At 36.2% G+C, this 22,544-nt stretch overlaps 1 protein-coding gene and 1 long non-coding RNA gene across 49 annotated transcripts in view; one reads left to right on the top strand and one right to left on the bottom strand.

Annotated features, from left to right (window-relative positions):
- Positions 1-20,980, top strand: part of Ndae1 (Na[+]-driven anion exchanger 1) — a 28,290-nt gene extending 7,310 nt beyond the window's left edge. For 3 of the 48 annotated variants that reach the window (XM_086832755.1, XM_086832748.1, XM_086832749.1), the window contains 11 exons: positions 7,886-7,989; positions 9,792-9,998; positions 11,409-11,879; positions 12,640-12,750; positions 14,478-14,715; positions 14,777-15,722; positions 15,805-16,307; positions 16,382-16,694; positions 16,812-17,054; positions 18,420-18,673; positions 19,238-20,980. In XM_086832755.1, the coding sequence (XP_086688881.1) occupies positions 7,896-7,989; positions 9,792-9,998; positions 11,409-11,879; positions 12,640-12,750; positions 14,478-14,715; positions 14,777-15,722; positions 15,805-16,307; positions 16,382-16,694; positions 16,812-17,054; positions 18,420-18,673; positions 19,238-19,448 (3,591 nt within the window). In that variant the 5' untranslated portion in view covers positions 7,886-7,895 and the 3' untranslated portion in view covers positions 19,449-20,980. Of the gene's footprint in view, positions 1-4,128; positions 4,507-7,885; positions 7,990-9,791; positions 9,999-11,408; positions 11,880-12,096; positions 12,235-12,639; positions 12,751-13,604; positions 13,764-14,420; positions 14,716-14,776; positions 15,723-15,804; positions 16,308-16,381; positions 16,695-16,811; positions 18,160-18,419; positions 18,674-19,237 lie in introns of those variants that run through there. The other 45 variants (XM_086832750.1, XM_086832743.1, XM_086832744.1 and 42 more) reach the window with 30 other exon arrangements.
- Positions 1-21,291, bottom strand: part of LOC147643691 (uncharacterized) — a 28,570-nt gene extending 7,279 nt beyond the window's left edge. The window contains exon 1 of the long non-coding RNA XR_015271697.1: positions 21,234-21,291. This is a non-coding gene — a long non-coding RNA (uncharacterized LOC147643691). The remainder of the gene's footprint in view (positions 1-21,233) is intronic.
- Between the last annotated feature and the right edge of the window lie 1,253 nt (positions 21,292-22,544).

Here is a 22,544-nt window from a genome sequence, read left to right as displayed (position 1 = left end):
TCCCCCTTTTTTTGTTACACATTTTTTGCAGCATTTAACATTTTCCCAACCAATTGCAAATTTCTTTGGTACATATAACAGCTCGAATTTGTCTGAGAAAAGTGTTGAAGAGAATTTCAAGTGGTCTTCATTTTTCGCACTTCTAATTCTGGATTTATTGACCAATACTATTTTTGCAAGTAAACTTTAAGTAAAAATCTTAAATACAATATTATTTCCCTGTGCATATAGATGACAGCAATAGCTGCTCCCTACCCATTTTTCTTCAAACTTGACCCTGGAAGACAATAAAAATGGAATCAAATTGCCAGAATGACATCAGACATCAAACAAAGCCAAAGCATTTTCACACGACTCATGGCCATCCAAGAACCCTATTCTTGGCTCTAATTGGACGGGTAGTAAAACAAGATACGACACTAAAAGCAGCCATGACACTGCCAAAGATAGGAAGTTACTCTTCGTAGAGACATGTGTGAACTGTGAAATATTTTAGCCTTTAAGGAATTTATAACTCGACTGACCTTGATTTTTGTTTGAGGTCCTTCCGGGATGGGCTCATAGAAGGTCGAAAGAGTGTGTGGGTTAGAGATTGGGACAAAAAAGGGAAAAAGGTTTTGTGGCGAAAACATGAAAATGCCAACAAAAAAGCTTAGGCCAGGATTAAGCAGGAATCATGGTTGGGAATAAATAAAATATTTAAACCAAATATGTTGGAATTCATACAAATGTTACAATAAACCAAAAAGTAATTTGTGGGGTTTAGCAAGAAAAATGAAATATCAATGTTTACATAAAAACCTTTAAATATTTAATATGTAATTATTAAGGAAAAGAAAGTAAGAAGTAAATAGGAAGAAGTATAACATTATTATACCCATAAACATTGCTCAACTCACCATGAATGCTGTATTTCTCAGATATTTAACTTTTGGCAATACAAAGATCATAAAAAAATATCAAGAACCCCCCTATAAACTTGGCTAACAGCGAAAGCAAACAATGTGGCACAAAAAGTATACACACACAATGCAAAACTCGAGGCATTAAAATCACACTTAATTCGAAAAGAAAAAAAAACCTTGTGATTAATACATATTTAAGTTCACATTTGAGTGATCATAAAAATCTTGGCGGAAGGGTGTCAAACGAAATTCGTTTGATCATAAAGCCATCAAGTAAATAAGACTCGGTCTATATATCACTATATGTGACACGAATCCAGACCGATAAGACTGTTTTTTGCCAATTAAAAAGGAAACCGAAAATAATGTGGAGTGGGCCCTCGAGTGGCTAAAGTGACGCTTTGACTGGCTACGCGGCCTCGATAAGAATCGAAAATTTATCAACAAGAGTTAGGTTTATTAAACAATTTAGTTGTCAGGGCGGCTCGAGTGGGTGTGCGATAAGAGCGGACCCTGAAAAATAAGACCAAATCTTGCCCATGACGTTCCATTGACGATGATTAATTCGGTTTTCAGTTTTTCAAGTGCAGTTCCAGAGGAAAAAAACAAGATTAAATGGAAAACGTGTCAGCAAAATTGACGTCAAAATTGGTTAAAATAAGAAGAAAGCGTGATTTCATTTTTGGGCGTAGCCTGATCCGAATCTTGGTTGATTTAACTAATATTTTGGCCTTCTCAATGGGAGCGATATAAACCCGCTTTTACCTCAAATCATCTCTTGATTCATTCAGAGTTAGGCTGAATATTATCGTGCTAATTGTTATTAATTGTGGCTAAGGTAGGAAAATAGATTTATTAACAATGACATCCGAATCGAATCGAGTCGCCAGACTCAGTTTGCGTCAACTCGATTCAGCAGAATTCGCTTTCGGATCTTAACAAACAGGCAAATAAAAAACAGAAAATAATTATTTCGGATGTATTTTGATGCCACTTTCAGTATATATTTTTGTTGTTTTTTGCTGCCACTTTTGTTTTGGCAGACACAGAGAGATTTTAACAAATTTTGGGAAAAGAGAATATTAAATCAAAGAAATTCCCCTTTATCATTAAATAACAAACAAACATCTCGCTACGAGTGTCGCCACGAAACCTGAACCTGTACCGATTGCCTCTTACCGGTTCTAACCGGTACGATTTGCCTTGCATTTGCTTTTGTAGACAATGTGTTACCACATTTCCACTACCAACAAACCTGGCCAACATCTACAGCAGCATCAAAAACATTAGCATCCACAACAAGTCACTTGCAAATCAAATTAAAATAATTTCTAGTTTTACAGACACGCAAAAGTCTTTTTCTCCCTTATTCGTTTGAGTTTTATTTGTTTTTGATGCGTTTTGTTTTGCTTTTGGGTTTTTGCCAGAGAACAACAGTTTAGTTTTCTCGGTTACTGCATAAATTTGAATATATAATTATGAATTTTATGGGTCTGTGGAGTGGGAGGCATCTTCAAAGACGCCACAAACATTTTGAGGCCAAACACGTTTTGAAAATCGTACTTGAAAACCGAGTTACATGCTTTGTAAACGTGAAGTAAAATAAATGCAACTTATTCTTAGGAATTTAACCTATCAAAACTTAGTTTACAATCATAAATTTCTTATGAAAATATTTAGGAAATAAGGTAATTGATAAGCATAGTCATATTAATAAAATGAAATGAATCGGGGAGTATACAGCATGTAATAAATATTAAACCTTTTTCAAAATGCTCTATAAAATCTATTATTTATCGAATAAATGTTATATTATATTAATAAAAATATAAACAGGTTTATAACATTTTTCTTTCTAATTAAGATACACAAATTCACAAATTAATTAACTTGAAAGATTTTTGCTTCGAAAAAAAAAGACAATACTCATTTATAGTTTCTGAAAGAAAGATAAATAGCATAGTTTTAACATATATAATTATCTTTTTATTTATAAACTATTTATTTTAGAGCAATCATTTCACTTCTTAATAATCCTAAGCTGAGATAAACAAAAAAGTGTTCGACTGCCATTCAAATTTTAGACATTTTTGCTACTTTTTAACTACAATAAAAAATAAATATATATTTTTTTGGTTTGTTTGACTTCCAGTGCCCTACATTCATTTTTTCAAGGGCTCCCCCACCAAATATAACGTATTTCTGTTTGTTTATTGTTGTTTATTTTCGTCATCGAGAAAAGCGTGGACAAAACACAAAGAAAAACTATATATATATCATAAAAAACCATACACATATGTATGTATATGATACTCATATAACCACGAGGTGGAATGTGTTTTGATAAAAAAATTTGTTTGTGGATATTCATTAGTCAACAAAACAATAGCCCAGACATACCGCCAAAAGTCAAAAGCAAAAAAAAAACACATGTATATCAGAAAGCCAACAAATTATGATTAACCAAAAGTGGCAAAGAGAACACTTGTTTGATTTGACTTAATGCCAGTTAAATGCCTGTCAAAACGCCACAAACGAATATATATGACTTTGGCATCGAGTGCTTCTAACCGGATTTGTCTATATAAATATATGGGCAGCTATCGCTGGATCTTGTAACGGACCATTAAAATGCACTTTCAGTTAGGTAAACATTTTTTTTTAACCCCCCACTACACGACTTTTATTTGATAACAGACCCGGCGATAAGAAAGCCCATTTGGAGGCGAAGCCATCGATAAGTTTAAGTAGGCAAAAATTGGCATTTAAAAACACATTTTGTAAAGTTGTCGCTCTGAGGGGACTCTCTGACAAAGTCTCTCCAAGAATTTGTTTCCTAATTATACAGAGAAAGAATTATGGAATTTGAAATGAGTTAATAATTTTAAAATTTTAAAGAACATTTGTACAACAAAAAATATACAATTTAAATAGAGAACATGAAATTTTTGTTTTATAAAATAAATAAAATATTTACAATCAAAATAGGTTTTTTTAAAATGAAATATGCAATCATATCTTTCAAAAAATAATAATAATATTCTAGACAAAATTGTTTCTTTAAATATATAGATTGTACAGCTCATATTGATTAATTTGTTGCTCAATTTTATTTCCCTATAAATGTGACCCTCTACAGCAATTTCTCTCAGTGCAGCTGCTGGCGATTAACGCCTACAGCGACGCCGGCAGAATTTTGAATCGGCAGCAGAGGGTTAAGCGAGCGCAGTTGCTTCAGTTTGAAGATCGGCAGAGTTTAGTTAGTCTGCAATCGCCGGGGCTCGTAGTCGAGTCGTCGGGTCGCGTCGCATAAATATTTAAGAAACAAATAATAATAGAAATACGGAAAAAACCCCGAAACCCCGAATAATAACTCTACCGAATCGGAGATCCAAAACAGATTAGAATCAAATAATAAAACGGAACAACACAACGTTCACTTTTTATTGTTTCCCCAATATTTGCTTTTCGGTTTTTAATCTCAAGGTGCGTGTGTGAATTTTTCGGCACAAACAGAAAGGAAAAAATTAAAGCTCCCGTTCTTTCCGATCGCTATTCTCGGCGATAAGGTGATGGCCAAAAATAATGAATACATAGAATTGTAAGTAATCGCCTTCAGACTGTGATTCATAAGCGTTGATTGCTGAAAAAGTGTCACAGGAAAAAACAGCACGGGAGTTATCGGGGGTCCAAAGTTTAAGTCGCACTTTTGCAGCCAGGCTTATCACAACAAGTGTGTCTCTGAAAAATTAATATTATTCAGAGTTTTATCTGAACGGGACAAGGGTAGGAGAAAAATCGGAGACCGGAAAGGTATAGCAGAATTTGTGAATGACCTACTAATGTAATTATTAACAGACAGAAAATTATTGGATTTCTATTTAAATTGTATTAAAAGAGAGTTAAAAAAAAATATTACGGTTCAAATAATAATTATAAAATATTTTGAGATGTTTTCTTAAAAAAAACTAAGTTATTTGTGTTGTTTTATTAAGTGTTAGGCTAAAATTCTATGCGATACAAATACCTTCAATACAATTTCAAACCGTCTGTTCATTTACAAAGAAACAAGACAATTAAATGCATAAAATTGTCTTGTTTCAAATAATAATAGTATTTTAAAGATTATATTTATATACATTTATTATAAAAGTATATAATAATGAGTATACCTTCTTGTTTTAATATTACAAGAAGTCAAAGCAACTAAGGAAATTAATTACTAAATAAATGAATGAAATGAATTACTAAATAATTGGAAAATGAATTTTAATTTTTATATATTATATTAAATATCCCTTACTAAATCTTCTAACCCTTATCCATGGAGAAGAGTACTTCAACTATTACCATAAATAAATTATTAAGAAAACAACAAAAAAAAACAATAGATATAGTATTAGCCAAATAACTGAGATCCGTTGGTTCTGGGCCCAATCCACCTCCTTTCTTTGCTTTAGCACCGCCACAATGTTTAATTAAACAAAGCCAAGTGCAAATTGTCTAGAAATTTGTTACCCTGTTGACACAGTATATAACATCGTCAATTAAGTTAATATCGGCCCCAAATTATGTTTATTGTTGTGACTCAGGTGTTGATAAGGCAATCAAAATGCAGGAGGCAGGTGGAAAGATAGAGAGGAATGAGGAGCGTATAATTATTATTTATAGTGAGAAAACCCTGGCTAGACCCAGTTTAGACCGGCAATTGGCAGACAATCTGGAAGTGTTCCTCTGACCATTCGACTGTCAGTTTGTCTTTTCTATAAGTCTATATATTCAAGCAGCGCTATATAGATTAAACACTTCTCGGACTGATAAGACGCCGCACAACGACATCAAGTCAAGATGATAGACTATATAGAAATAAACCTTTATGCAATGCAAATTTTTCCACCATAATGCTGTCTGATCTGGGAATTAACTAAAAATTAGCAGGTTCGTGTAAACAATAAAGTTGACAACAAAGAAATTTCTGTTTTAGACAGTGTCTATAAATAATATTTACTTTAATTCAGAGATTTGAGTCAAATATTAATGTAAGAGATTTATAAATAAATAGATATTTATTTTTATGAACAAACTTCGCTAAGCTTAGGCTATAATTGAGCTTGATTTATTTTTAACTGACAGTCCAAATAAATTACCTGTGACTAATACGAGTCAGAACTTCAATAATATATGAACTATAAATTATTTTACAAATATATATCAATAAATTTACACATTTTTTAATTTTTACAGCAAATTTGTTGTTCAATGCTATGTGCTCGTAAATATAAAAATAAATAAACTTTGTAAATAATCTTTTAAAAAGGTCATTAACTGTATCAAGTTTAGTAGTTATTAAGTTTTTTTCTTAAACAACAAAAAACATCCAAGAACCGCATTTATATATTTAATTCCCATTTGAAAAATATTAGTACTTATAAATGTAATACTAATAAACCCTTATACAAAATATAAACCTTTATAAATTACAACAAATTAAACAATTACCACACCCCAGATTAGATCACAATCACATACTACCCTCTCTTATCAAAACACGTCGCACAAATTAAATAGCAATTCCATTACAAAGCAGTAAAGAAAACTAAAAACAAATGCAAACAGAGTATAAACAATAAATACTAATGAATTCATTGGCAATAAACGCTAGCCAAATAGTCGTAAATTTAAAACCATATTCATTTGGCAATTAAGAACCTGCAGCACGTGTATGAAGCCGCAGCGATTCAGTGACTATGTTTATATAAAAAGCCGAAAATATTGTACTATTGAAAAGCGCATGAAAAATTAATAATTTGCATGAATTGAAAACGAAAATTGAAACGTTTTAGCAGACGAATAATTTCCAGACTGGGGGGTGAAATGCAGCTTAAACACTCCTCGTTTGTGGGTGAATATTTTTTCCTATGGGCATGACAAGTGTTTCGAATGGGTGTAATGACTATGACAGTACTCTGTCACCGCCCCCTGCCTCTGTCCCTGCCCCTGAAACTGTGACAATGAGGCTGGTAATGACACTCGATGCGAAATCATTGACGTTTTGCCAGCGTTTTCTTTTATTTTTACTCTTTGATGGGGCTTAGGGGAAACTTTAGCCAAAAATATATTAAGTAGTTAAAATACAGTGGGTCTTTAATTTATTGATGATTATTTTAATATAAAAATGCTCCTTTATAATAAATACCAATTCATTATCAAATTTCAATTCCGATTTCTTAGAATTTTATAGAAAAACAAGAAGTAAAAGGTTTAAATTAAATAATACCTTTGGAAAATAAAACCAGATCGTGGGAGAATGTTGATTGAATTTACAATTTTTTGAAGTTATGTATCTTTTATCATTTCTTAACAAACTTACTGTTCTGGGTTTCTTTTAAATATATTTCAAACTAACATGAAACCTTCGACTTGTTTTGAATAAATTTTTGAGCCAAGAATTACTTATATGATTCTGATTTATAATTCTTTGATTTGGTATACTTTTGAAGACAATAATTTATTTAGAATTTATTTAATCATAAATAATTTTCAGAATAATAAAATCATTTTAATTTATAGAGTATTTATTCTCCCCCATTGAATCCCACAACTTGGCTTAATTTAAGTCGATTTTTGTACTCATCTCTGAGTTATATTTGTCTGGCCATTCGCATGACATGGATTTGTATGTTTTTCAGTTGATATAGCTAAAGCGCATTTCAATTAGGCGATTGACAACGCATTTGCATAGACAACTGAGGTCCAAATATAGAGAATATAATAAAGTAAAACTGACTCGGGCTTAACTTATTGAGGGCCAAACACTTGGCCCTGATAAGACAAAAACAAATAGCGTAATGAAGATTGTTGTAACGCAGTTTAATTAGAGCTTTATAATCAGACTGCCTTGTTCTATTTTTTACGACCCTTTTGCCAATATTCAATTATCCCTTAACAACATATTAAATTTCGTTTTATCCTTTTTGCAGACCCTGGACCATGAACTCCTCAAGTGGTGACGATGAGGCGCCAAAGGATCCGCGCACTGGCGGCGAGGACTTTACGCAGCAATTTACAGAAAACGATTTCGAGGGTGAGTTGAGAGTTACTAAAATGGAATATAATATTTTTTAATTGCTCGCTGAATATTGATAAGTAAAAAACCTGAATGAAAACCGAACCAAAAAAAATTAGATCCAAAATTAAAAGCGGACTTGTAAAACCAGCCAAGTGACAAGTTCGATAGACCCAAAAAACAAGATATTTGCGTTGTGCTAATTGCAAGTTGGCAGCGATTTTGACACGAGGCCAAGATGGACAACGAATTCTTTTTGGGGGAAATCAAATTTTAAGGGAAAGAAAAACCCGATTGAACTGGATATTTAAAGTCTAGCAAGAAGGTCGTACTAATTAGTTAATCTGTGCATTCAACTGCTATTGTTTAAATTACTTCCTAAGCCTCATTTTACATGTGTTTCGGTGGCGGTGATTCATATGCTTTACTTTATGGCTTAAATAATTAATTCTAATACTTGTAATATATATATAAATAAAATAACACCTTGTGCCGGCTTCCCTTTCAAGTGATCTCTACTGTACTGGTTTATAAGGAAAAAAAATGCATAAAACAACAAACAAAACGCCCACCAATTTACTTGCAAGACCTAATCGCGTGACTTGGCGAAAAGTGTGTAAATATTTCATTTATAAGATGTGCTCTGTATAATTAATTTAAATTTATGAAAAACTACTGATGCGAGCAAGTAACAGATGATATCACAATTAGTCAACTGACAGAGAGCGCAAGTTGAACAAAGCCTTTTGAAAATTAAAACTACAAAGTACCTCAGAAGCGGATATTCAATTCAGAGAAAATAAATAATTAACATAAATTTATTTGTAGTTAAAAAAAATAAGGTTGAGAATAGAAACGAAACTTGAGATTGAGTCTACTTTTGATTTGTAGATGATTCAACGTTGCGTATACGTAATTTATATAGTCTATGGTTTGGAAATAAGTAAAACTGAGGACTGACAAGAGTTATATATAGGTCTTATCACCAAAAGTAAGCGCAATTAAATGTGAACTTTAAACCTTGATTATAAACGAAAGTGTTGTCGTAAGGGAAATACGTTTTGAAATATCAAAAATCAAGTGTGTTTCTGGAATCTTTTGATTTTATAATTATTTTATATTCAAATTATATTTCTTAAACTATACAGAAATTTTTAGAAGTGTATAGAAGTAAAATTAAGCATTTAAAAGTGTTATTAATTCTCAAAACAAAGCTATAAATATTTTATTACCGTTAAAGCCACTATAATTATTTTGTATTGACCGGTTAAATAAAAAAGTCCACTGTATTGTGATTCACTTGAGCTTCAAAATAGTCGAAATAACTCATAAGTTTATGAGCTACAAAAGTTATTTAACTAAGTCGTCATATATAAGCAAAGGCCCTTGACGTTTAGAGACTTAAATTATGGAAGTGTACTATTTTTAAATTTAGGGTAACGATAATAAATTGTAATAGTAGACAACAAAGGGCTAAGTTTATATAAATTATTACAAAGAAAATATATCAAGTTTTAGACAACGTGGCACTGTAATTTTATAAATATTTATATATCTACTAAAATTATAACTACGAAACCAAGAATTTTTTACATTTCGAAATATAATTTAATAACTTTCTTAAAGAAAACTCTTAAAGAATGCCTAAAGATTTCAAGAACACTCAATATATAGAACAAATTAAGACGAAAAGAAAACATTTTAAGCTAACGAAATTAGGTAACTCAATTGCAATTAATAAACAAAGTCGCACTCTATTTGGTCTCCCCTTTCTCTCCGCCTCTGCGTCCCTCTGACTTTTTCCCACATTTTTCCTGCAGGACATCGGGCACACACCGTTTATGTGGGTGTCCATGTGCCAGGAGGACGTCGCCACTCGCAGCGACGGCGTAAGCATCATCACAGTGGTCCTGGCGGTGGTGGAGGAGGAGGTGGTGGTGGTAGCTCCATCGGCGGATCCGGAAGTGTGGGCGGTGGTGCCGGCAAGGACAACACCAGCGAGAAGCAACAGGAAGTGGAGCGGCCAGGTGGGTCCAGGTATCCCTCTACCCCCGACTTCCCCTCCCCAAAGTGTGTGTGTAATGATGGCGATGTAAAGGCTCCAGGCCAGAATGAAATACCAGTAAATGTGGCCAAATGACAGTGGGGGAAAACTTTCACAAATTACAGTCCTCACTCACTGGGGAGGATAATGAAAATGACAGCTGATTGGCTTACAGTTCGCCATCAAGAAGTTCTGATTGTAATGAGGCAAAGCAGCCTTAATGGTTGACATTGAATCGGAATGATGCAATTTTCCTGAGTCAAAAATGCAGCTAATTTTAAGGGAAAGGAAGCTTAGTAAATACAGCATATAATAAGGCTTTAATTTAGTTGTTTATTGCTATCTATACGCACCAAACTCTCGTGAAACCCATTTATTTTTAATATTTATTTAAGACTACTAACCTAATTTATTAGTAACCTGTATTGCTAACAACCTGCTTAACTGCTTTTCATATGTGCATCCTCTTAATCAACCTTTCTAAAGACTTATTTACAATTACAGCACTTCATAACTAACCTATCCATTTGTATGATGTCCAATAAATATTACTTCAATTGATTTTAGTTATTAGTTTGATTTTATTTATCAGTAATGTCATTTAGAAATATGTCTTAAGTTAACTTGTACTTCTGAGCCCTAGTAATGCATATAATTTAACCTTTTCACACTTTTTAACTCAAGACAAATCCATCTTCAAGCCTAATTCCTCAGTAATTAATTTAAGCTTTTGTAATTTGTATTCATTATAAAACCTAAGCTTAAACATAGCTCAACATCCGGAATTATAAATTGAAATTTATCACCTCACTTAGCCAAACATTGTTAAGACACTTTCACACATTTCAAACGTTTTAGCTTGCATAAACATATGTGCATCCTTATCCTTTGGTAGTATAGTATATAGAGTACTATAACGTCACGCAATCCTGCCATGAACCACAAAACACACTCGGAGAGGTCCTAAGCAGGACATATGGTGGCGGTCAATGGTCAGTAGCAAATTCCCAGCACAGATCAGGGCCAAATTATTACGCCAATTAACTTTAGCACGCATTCGCCAGAGACCAAGGATACAAGGATGATTGTTATGAACGGGGTGGCAATGCCAGGAAGATGTTTGCCGGGCTCATAAATGTTGATTAAGCTAATGAAGGTCTGACCACTGAGGGAAAAACACCAAAGCTTTTTATTTATTTTTTGTATAAAAAAATATGTAGTTATTTGGCTTAAGTTTCTTTTTTGGTAACTTTAGACGTTCTACAATACATTTTTGATGTAGACTTTGCAATGAACTTTAAATACCCAAAACCCGTTTGAAATACATTTATTTTGATTCCAAATTGCATTTTCAAAATCTGATTTTTCTAATAATAAATCCCTCACCTTACAGTAACTCCTCCAGCCCAGCGAGTACAGTTTATACTCGGTGAAGATGTCAACGATGGCACACATGTCTCACATCCCCTGTTCTCTGAAATGGGGATGCTGGTCAAGGAGGGTGATGAGATCGAATGGAAGGAGACAGCCCGATGGATTAAGTTCGAGGAGGATGTGGAGGAGGGTGGCAATCGATGGTCAAAGCCCCATGTGGCCACACTCTCGCTGCACTCGCTCTTCGAGCTGCGCCGCCTGCTGGTCAATGGAAGTGTGATGCTGGACATGGAAGCGGATAATCTAGAGGTGATGGCCGATTTGGTCTGTGACCAGATGGTCAGTGCGGGAACTCTCCCACCAGGGGTCAAGGATCGGGTAAAGGATGCCCTCCTGCGACGCCATCGGCATCAGCACGAATATGCCAAGAAGACGCGACTACCGATCATCAGATCCTTGGCCGATATGCGCAATCAGTCGTCATCGAAAAGTGAGTATGGGAGTAGAGTCATATGTCATCACAAAAGTTAGGTTACTCTAAGCTCATCTCGTTCGTTTGGTGTGAGTCTGTGAATCATCTGCGAGTCTACTGCCGCCACATCATTTAAATCAGCTCAGATCAGATCAGCTCAACTCATTTAGGATCATTGTCAGTGTCAAAAGTGTCTAAAACTCTCATCCAATCCGAAATAATACTAATAACTCAGACCTGGGCAAGAGCAGTCCACTGCACTCACTGCATGGCTCATCGACTGGCCTGGATCCCACTGGAGGTCACCACCAGACATCATCCCTCTACGTGTCGAGTAAGGATCAGCGTGGTTGTTATCTCGCTGTTCCCACAGGTATAGCCTTAGAACTAGCAAACTAAATCCAATGCCACTCTCTTCCCAGAGATTTCTGTAAAGCTGAAGACCAAAGTCGTATATACCTTTTCAGTTGCCTTTGCACCCAACAAAAATGCACCCAGAACCAATCAACAGGAAGCTAACTTGATTTTACATTAATGAGAAGTCAAAATCCCCTTCCAATGGTCTAACGATAAATTAAAATTCCACAAAACATCGGCCTGAGAATCATCTCATTCCTTAGAGAGCACCCTGAACACCAATTAATCATTCATAAATCACTCACAACCATTAGTTAGTAAAACGGTATCAAAATGGGGTTTTATAAAACCAGTGTTGAGCAATTCTAACCCTTGATTAAATCCGCTCTTGCGCTCTTCGTTCCCTCAAAAAACATTAAAGCTGACGCATCTTCGCACCTAGGGGCCATCGGTGTCACCACCTGGTTCCATGCCGGGGCCTCGCCCCAGCACCAGAGCCATCAAGGACGATCGCAATCACAATCAATGCCAAGTAATAGCCCATCATCAATGGTTTCTACTGTACTTTGAAGTTCCTTTTCAAAAGCACGCTGTGTTTATCGATGATTATCTCTTGTCTCTCGTCTCTGACTCTACTATTTTTTCTCTACTCCTTTAACTTTTTAATAACTACTATATCACTATATAATCAACTATAACCTATGACAATATATCTCCTTCAAAAAGCTCGCTAGACCCTTTCTTAAATGATATTACCCAATTAAATGTGTTGTCTATCTAAACGATTTCTTAAGTTCAAATATATATTTAAATATTGAAATTATATGGGGCCCTAAGTTAAGTTATAAAAAAGATATTAATCTGTATATCTTACTGCTTTCAAGTCTCTCTCTATTTTCTTGATTCATATTCCTTCTCTTCTATAAAAAGCCCTTTTTTGAAAGCCTTTTTCAATTATAATTTTGTATTACCATTGCCGACTTCTTTACCTTTTAAACCTTGAACTTTAATTACTGTAACTCAATCCTGGCTGATGATTTTAATTTTCTTAAAAATCTTATCGCAAAAGAACCATAAGCTACGTGAAAATATTTGAGTTGATAAGGAATACTGCGGAAGGTTTCTAGTTTTCTTAGGGAGAGAAATCTTAGTTATTTTAGAATGACTTCTTTAGGTAGTAGTATGAAAAATAACAATATAAATTAAAGATGAACCGGAGCCCATTCGAGATACTTAGATATCCTATAGCATAGCTGTTCACAGAGTTCCCAGAGGTTGCTTCTAAGGACCCTCAAGTGCACTGTGTGGGCAGCTCTGTCTAAAAGATTTCCCCTCAAACCTATGAAGTACCAAAAAAAACGAAAAACCCCCCAAAACATTTTCCAGTTGAAGAGCACACTTTGGGGGCCACCACGCCGATTTCCCTAACGGCCAGCGAACCTGGACCGCCTGGAAGCAATGGAAATCCAAATCTGAGCTCAGCAGCCGGCGGCATGGGGCGTTTCCTAACGGTGCCCAGTGGAAAACCCAGCAACAGAGCGCTCGGTAAATAATCCCAAGACCAAAGTCAAAATCCAACCAACTAAAGAACTGATCGTGTTTCGTTATTGTTTAATGATTGATTTTTGCGTGTCTGTTAATCGTTTAAATAGTCCTGATATATATATTGAATATACGTTTGGTAGTTTGCAGTTTTGTAAATAGAATTGGTTGAAGAAAAGGATAAACGACGGAGAAATTTGCATGAAGGTTGAAATGGTTAATCAGAATTGAAAACTCAGGGATTGGTTCTGAAGAAGAAATTAAAAAAAAAACCCCAAAGAAAAAGAAAATACCATCCACACACATTTGCACGCTTGTCACCTAACCACACACACTTTTCAAAACTAACTTTCCAACTTGATATATATTTTGCATGCTTCATTATCTCAGTATTTCAACCGAATTTGAACAATCTATTGCAGCATCTTTTAGCCGAAATCCGAATTTAATCCAATATCTCTCTTTTGCACTTCTTTTTTCGTATGTTTTTTTTATGTTGTATCGTTTGTAACGTGTTGTTCTTATTATTGTTGTAATACCTATCAACGCACGTACCCCAAAAAAATTAAATATATAAAATACAAACACGATACCAAAAACCTGCACCCCGTGATACCAAAAAAACAACCCTGCAAAAACGATATATCCCGACTAATGCAGAGAAAAAATCTAATTCTAAAAAATCACGACCTGCACAAAACCTGCCGGTGATCACAGAGGACATGGTCAAGAGTCCCAGCAATCAGTCCATGGCCAGGCCAGGAAGCGGCACCGAGCTGAACGAGCAGCAGCACAAGGGGAATACCCATTTTATGCGCAAGATACCGCCAGGAGCGGAGGCCAGTAACATCCTTGTAGGCGAGGTGGACTTCCTGGAGCGAACACTCTCCTGCTTCATCCGCCTGAGCACGGCGGCGCTCATGGGCGATCTCACCGAGGTGCCAGTGCCCACCAGGTGAGCTCATCTCAAAGGATTTGAATTTAGTTACCTAAAATAACTCTTAACTCTTTTACAGATTCATCTTTATCCTGCTTGGCCCGCCAGGCAGTCAGAGCAACTTCCATGAGATTGGCCGTGCCATGGCCACCCTAATGTCCGATGAGATCTTCCACGAGGTGGCCTACCGTGCGAGGAAGCGGGATCACCTGCTGGCCGGTGTGGATGAGTTCCTGGATGCTGTCACTGTGCTGCCGCCCGGCGAATGGGATCCCACCATTCGTATTGAGCCACCGGCGGCCATTCCCTCCCAGGAGGTGCGTAAGCGACCACCAGAGTTGCCCAAAGAGGAGGTGGACGAGGAGGAGGAGGAGCAGCGTTTGAGGGAGGAGTCCGGTTTGTCCCGGACAGGTCGTCTCTTTGGCGGTCTCATCAATGATGTTAAACGGAAGGTGCCCTGGTACATTAGTGACTACAAGGATGCGTTGTCCATGCAATGCGTTGCCTCCTGGATCTTCCTGTATTTCGCCTGCCTCTCCCCGATCATTACGTTCGGAGGTCTCCTGGCGGAGGCCACTGGCAAAAACATGGCTGCTATGGAGTCTCTGGTGTCCGGGTTCGTCTGTGGCATGGGGTATGGCTTCTTTTCGGGCCAGCCGCTGACAATTCTCGGGTCCACCGGTCCAGTACTGGTCTTTGAGTCAATTATCTATGAGTTCTGCCTGAAGATGGGCTGGGAATATATGACTTTCCGGTTCTGGATCGGCATGTGGGTCGCCGGCATTTGCATCGTCCTGGTCGCGATTGATGCCAGTGCCCTTGTTTGCTACATAACCCGCTTCACCGAGGAGAACTTTGCCACATTAATTGCCTTCATTTTCATCTACAAGGCCATTGAAAATGTGGTCGTTATTGGAAAGAACTTTCCGGTTAATCAGGGGATATATGACTGTGTCTGTACCCCGCCAATTGGGAGCAATGCCAGTGTGGTGGATTATGCCAAGTATAATTGGGATTATTGTGAGGTAAGTAAATTAATAGACAATCCTAGACAATCATTCTCTTAATCACGCTTATTATAAATATCTCCTTACTTATTTTATGTAGTCCTACAACGGCACCCTGGTTGGCGGAGATTGCGGAACGCCACCCACCGAGAACGTCTTCCTGATGTCGGTGGTTCTCTGCACCGGCACCTTCATAATCTCCACCATCCTAAAGGATTTCAAGAACGCCCTGTTCTTCCCCTCCATTGTCCGGCAGTATATTAGTGACTTTTCCGTGCTGATCGCAATCTTTGCCATGAGCTTCTTTGACTATTCCTTGGGAGTGCCCACCCAGAAGCTGGAGGTTCCCAATGAGCTGAAGCCCACGCTGAGCACCCGTGGCTGGCTAATCCCACCGTTCTCGGAGAAGAATCCCTGGTGGTCACCAATCATTGCCGTCTTTCCTGCCCTGCTTGGAACGATCCTGATCTTTATGGATCAACAAATCACTGCGGTTATTGTGAATCGTAAGGAGAACAAGCTAAAGAAGGGCTGCGGTTACCATCTAGATCTGTTTATCCTGTCCATTCTGATTGCCATTTGCAGTTTAATGGGTCTGCCTTGGTGAGTTTCTAGCTTAAACTAAGGAAATGCTTTGTTATTAATGGAAATCTTATTAATCTCTCATATTTTTACAGGTTCGTGGCTGCCACTGTGCTGAGCATTAATCACGTAAACTCACTGAAGCTGGAATCTGAGTGCTCGGCTCCTGGCGAGAAGCCACAGTTCCTGGGTGTGCGCGAGCAGCGGGTTACCCACATCCTGATTTTCCTGACCATTGGTGTTTCGGTGCTTTTGACCCCGCTGCTCGGTCACATTCCCATGCCGGTTCTATTCGGTGTTTTTCTGTATATGGGAGTGGCCTCGCTCAAGGGTTTGCAGTTCTTTGATCGCATACTAATCATGTTCATGCCGGCCAAGTACCAACCGGATTATATGTTCCTGCGACAGGTGAGTTGGGTTTTTACTTTCATCTTAAGTCTTTAATAGAAACCCAAATATGTACTTGTTTCTTAAAAACCTTCTTCCTGGTAATTATATCTTTTTTATTATATCTTTTCCTTACAGGTTCCCATCAAGCGTGTCCACTTGTTCACCATCATTCAGCTGGCCTGTCTTATTATTCTCTGGCTGATCAAGTCCTTTTCCCAGACCTCCATCCTGTTCCCCCTGATGTTGGTGGTGATGATTGGCATACGAAAGGCTCTGGATTTGGTATTTACACGTCGCGAGCTTAAGATCCTAGATGACATAATGCCGGAGATGACGAAGAGAGCGGCGGCAGATGATCTGCACAAACTGGACGCTGAGGTGGGCTTATTGGCGAAAATTTTCCCTTGGGGAAAGGGTCGCAACGGCCGGGTGGTGACCAAGTCACCGGTCGAAGGTGGTGCTGGCGGTGGGGGCAGTGCCGTTGGCCTTGGGCTCATTAGCTGCTCAACCTCAAATGCAAATGAGAAGGAGTTCGAGGCACAAAGCAGTCTGCTTAAGAAATAGACACTCCAACAACACCAACACCCCATCCCAAGCACAAAAACACACACAATGCCACCCACTAGCACACAATCTGCAACACACACCAAAAAGCAAAGAAAAGAAAATCCCACGGACCAGTGCTGCCCATTTCATTTGCGTTTGCAGTGCTGCCCAGTCAACCGCACAAAGCCATCGATCAGCGATCGATGGTGCTTCCAATACCGATGAACTCAATTATTCATAGATTTTTTTGCATTGATTTAATTGCATTTTGTCGGTCTTGAAAAATTTCTTCAACTACCAACTATATAGATATATAACCCATGTATATGCATAATTCTCTGTTATATATACTATACGTTTTTTATCATGTCTTTAACAGTATTTTGTAAATGTTTTCCCCCCTTGTGTCCCATTTTAATTTAATACCATATATGGCATGTCGCTATTTTTGCATTTTGTTTATATATACTTTTGATAAACGTTTTTTAAATATTTTTTATTTCGATCCTAAGCTTTTTAGACCACCTGTAAATGCCAAAACCCACAAAAAACAAAACAAAAACAAATGGAAATTATGTGTTTTTTCGTAGTGCAAACCAAAATGTGTTACCTATCCGAACCTACTCTAAAAAAGAAACTACTCTTACCCTTTATATATATACATATATCTATGATATTTATAAATGTAAATGAAATTCTAGAATAAGTCATAATTAGTCACGCGTTTACACTGTACAACAAGTACCTAAATGTATTAAATGGAACCTGTTATGTTATTTTATAGTCATCGGGTTGAAATTTCAAGTAACTAACTAGCGACATAAAAAACACAACTAATTGTAGCGAAAATTGATGTAAAAAATTCATAGGCAAAATTCCAAAATGCAAAAACACAAAACAAAAAATAAAACAAATAAAAAATTCAATTAAAAAACAATTGGCATAAATCGAAAATTTGAAGACACTTTCACCATGATTGGCATTTTTTTGACACTTTTACACACAATCTAACACCTTTTTTGAAACACATCCATTTATTTAGCGAGCTCTTTCTACTACTTCGCCTCTATCTCTCTTTCACCTTTGCAACATTAGACCATTAGAAATGATATATCTATCCCTGTGTGATTCCCCTCTTCCTGAGCTAATTTTTGGTCCCAAAAACTATGCAACTATGTGCAAATTTTTACATTGAAGGACAATCATCATCAGCATCCCCCGGGAGCTGGTACCGGGAAAAACTACAATGCCAATCAATCGGGTCCAACCACCATTCACATTCCCCTTTCGGGAAATAAGCCCGGCAGCGGTAACAGCAACAATGGACCCACAGTGAACATTCCCCAGGATCGATCTACAGTCTGGCAACAGATCAGCAAGGATGGCAATGGCATCTCGGATCAATTGATTATTCCTGTCACCGTTAAAGTTCGTCAAATCAATGGCAACCAGTAAGTGTTCCCAGTAGAGAGAGAGTCCCCCTTCTTATGACATTCATTCAGGAATCTTCTCATGAACGGCTAGAATCTATGATCGCTCTTCTGTATATAAACATCCTGATCCTTTCTTTTCTATCTACTCATTATATTCATTAATCGCAGTCAGTTTTGGAATGACAGCTTGCTGAATTATATCAATATCAGCTTATAGATTTCCTTAGAAGGATTATATTGAATTTGAAAATGATGTATTCAACGGATAATTATGTCATATGACTCATTTTGAGCAAATTGATGAAGGTCCATTTGATCTTAAATATTTCTAAAATTTAAATTTAAGATGAACATATCTTTTGCTAAAAGAAGATTTTCAAATCATTTAAGAGGCCACTTATGTATATAAACATAATCATTCAGCCACTGATCATTGGCTAGAATTTTCGATTTTATATTTTTAACTCAAACACGAATTCATGATTTTATTTATTAAATTTTTTTATTGATTTCGAGTATATCGAACTATTAAATCATTCATGCTCGTCTTCGCATTCCCCTCATGCCTCCAACTCTCTACAGTGCGCCCCCGAATGCCACTCTTTCGCCACGCCTATCGCCCATGCACGAGGCGGATGAGTACAGTGAAGCCATGACGAATCCTGCAGGAGCACAGCTGCAGCAGCCACAACAAATCAGCAATTGCAAGGAGGCGGCTGCCAGGCTAGAAGGATCCTCCTCCTCCATAGTCAACAGCCAGGTGCCGGGTCCAGCCAACATAACGCCAGTTTAAAAAGGATTCACAGGACAAACAAAACAAGCACAAAAAAGAACCCACGCACAAAACACACACATCTATATATATTTGTAGTTGGTCATTCACAGCCGCCGTATCATAATCTCTATTTACTATAATCTCTAATACCGTAGAAGTTTTTCCAAAGGACGTTTTTTAGCTGTGCCAGTAGAGGGTTGTTTGCATTTGAGTTTTTTTTTGGGGGCTCAGGTACCAGTTATATACAAGTATTACTTATTTTATAAAACAACAAACAACCAAAACCATTCCAAATATATACACTTTTGAAACGAATTTTATAGTGTCAATTCCGCAGACAAAGACTAGAGTAGCGAGGAGAAGCCACAGAACAGAATCTCCATCGGTACTCCGATGTTTTTCCACCTACACATTTTCCTACTATTTCCCGACTTTGACTTGGTTAGCTATATGTGGGGTTTTATTAAACTGTGATCTGATGGTATATATCTTGGGGGGCGCGGGTTGTACAAGAAGGGGGAAGTATCATTTAGCCTAGCCAAGACAGAGCTGTAAACAATTTGTATTATATTTTATGCATTACACTAAGTTTGAAACCAAAAACAAACACACAACATCCTATCCAAAACATACACAAACAAAAATCTATATAAATAAAAGTATATACAAATATAACAAATATTGAATAAAGAAGCAAACAATTAAGCTGCTAAACAAAAAAAAAAGTGAAAAACCAAATCCCTGTATTTTTCATTTTATTACTTTTGGTATTTTGCATCGTTCGTTTTCAGTGTATTTTGTGAATAGTTGTGAGTGTTGAGTGTGGCACCTACTGCTCCCAATTCTATATCTCTGAACGTTCATATATATAGCACCAAAATCTAGTTCTGCCTGTCTTCCATAAAAAATCAGAATCATAATGATTTCGAATCAGAGTTTAAAGTTTTATAAATTCTGTATCAGATTTTAAATGTATATATCTACTTTTGATACGCTTCAAACTCTGTTTCAAAAAATCAAAACCTTCATAGCTCTATTAGCATCGTGTTAGACATCTGTATGTGCATCTTTACCATATATCCCCGATTTAAGCTGTACGTAAATAAATAGTTAAGAGACTAGGTTATTTTTTGGCATTAAAAATCAATAGATCATAGTTATTAATTTTATATTTCACTATTGCAGAACCCAAAATTTAATACGTCGAAGCAATTGTGGCGTGGATATCTTACACCAACAGAAACATCCGTTTGAGTCAATGATTTAATTACATTTTTTATCATAAATTTGTGTACCTGTAAAACAATTATATGTGTGTGTCTATAATCCGTATAAAAACCTTTAATGTCTGTATGTACCACCAACCGTCCCATTTTGCGTATATAATATATCCTCAATGTGCGAATTGGCACAAAAATGAATTGCCTATCAACATATCAAGAAATAACTCCGAAAACCAATCTTGTAATCGTATTACCTCCCTACTAAAGGAATTTGTTGAAATATAAATGTAATATATAAAATAAAGTTTGATTATTTTGAGAGGGAAACTGATTCGTTTTAATAGAGTCGATCAAGGTAAGTGTTTCTAGTTTATATTAATTTATTGTTACTAAATAAATAAAAATACATATTTAATGATGAAACTGATTAAATATGTTTCCTCAAACAAAGTTATAAATAAATTTATGAAAATAAAGTCATATAAAAATTATTTATATATAATAGATTATAATTAACTTTGAATCTATGACCAGTAAGTAACTATGATTAGTAAGTATATAAGTATGATCAGTTACTCACTTTGAACACTAATAAACAATGACTTGCAACTTTTGTAACACAACACATTTCTGAGACTTGACCGGCAGCAGTCACTTCGTTCCGGGGGTGTTAGAACAAGTTGAGAATCATATGCACAAGTGTGAAGGATTTGTTTTGGAACAAATTCAAGAGCAAGCTATTTGAATTAAGCTATGTAGTTGATCTTCTATATACTTTTACAAGGTTATAAATCGGAGCATGCCAAATCGGTGGACTATATATGAACATATATATAGCTGACATAGGAACAATCGGACAATTTATAGATCTATGATCAGTAATTAACTATGACCAGTAATCAACTATGAGCAGCAAGTAACTATGAGCAGTGAGTAACTCTGAACAATAAATATCTATGACCAGTAAGTTGCTATGATCAGTAAGTATCTCTGACCAGTAAGTAACTATGATTAGTATGTATCTATGACCAGTAAGTATGTATGATCAGTTACTCACTTTGAACACTAATAAACAATGACTTGCAACTTTTGTAACACAACACATTTCTGAGACTTGACCGGCAGCAGTCACTTCGTTCCGGGGGTGTTAGAACAAGTTGAGAATCATATGCACAAGTGTGAAGGATTTGTTTTGGAACAAATTCAAGAGCAAGCTATTTGAATTAAGCTATGTAGTTGATCTTCTATATACTTTTACAAGGTTATAAATCGGAGCATGCCAAATCGGTGGACTATATATGAACATATATATAGCTGACATAGGAACAATCGGACAATTTATAGATCTATGATCAGTAATTAACTATGACCAGTAATCAACTATGAGCAGCAAGTAACTATGAGCAGTGAGTAACTCTGAACAATAAATATCTATGACCAGTAAGTTGCTATGATCAGTAAGTATCTCTGACCAGTAAGTAACTATGATTAGTATGTATCTATGACCAGTAAGTATGTATGATCAGTTACTCACTTTGAACACTAATAAACAATGACTTGCAACTTTTGTAACACAACACATTTCTGAGACTTGACCGGCAGCAGTCACTTCGTTCCGGGGGTGTTAGAACCAGTTGAGAATCATATGCACAAGTGTGAGAGATTTGTTTTGGAACAAATTCAAGAGCAAGCTATTTGAATTAAGCTATGTAGTTGATCTTCTATATACTTTTACAAGTTTATAAATCGGAGCATGCCAAATCGGTGGACTATATATGAACATACATATATCTGACATAGGAACAATCGGACAATTTATAGATCTATGATCAGTAATTAACTATGACCAGTAATCAACTATGAGCAGTAAGTAACTATGAGCAGTGAGTAA

The sequence above is a fragment of the Drosophila serrata genome, unplaced genomic scaffold (genome assembly GCF_035046125.1).
Source record: "Drosophila serrata isolate PLE 108 unplaced genomic scaffold, ASM3504612v1 contig_249, whole genome shotgun sequence".
Classification (NCBI taxonomy): Eukaryota; Metazoa; Arthropoda; class Insecta; order Diptera; family Drosophilidae; genus Drosophila; species Drosophila serrata.
The sequence above is the reverse complement of the archived record's forward strand: the minus strand, read 5'-3'. Positions and strand labels throughout refer to the sequence as shown.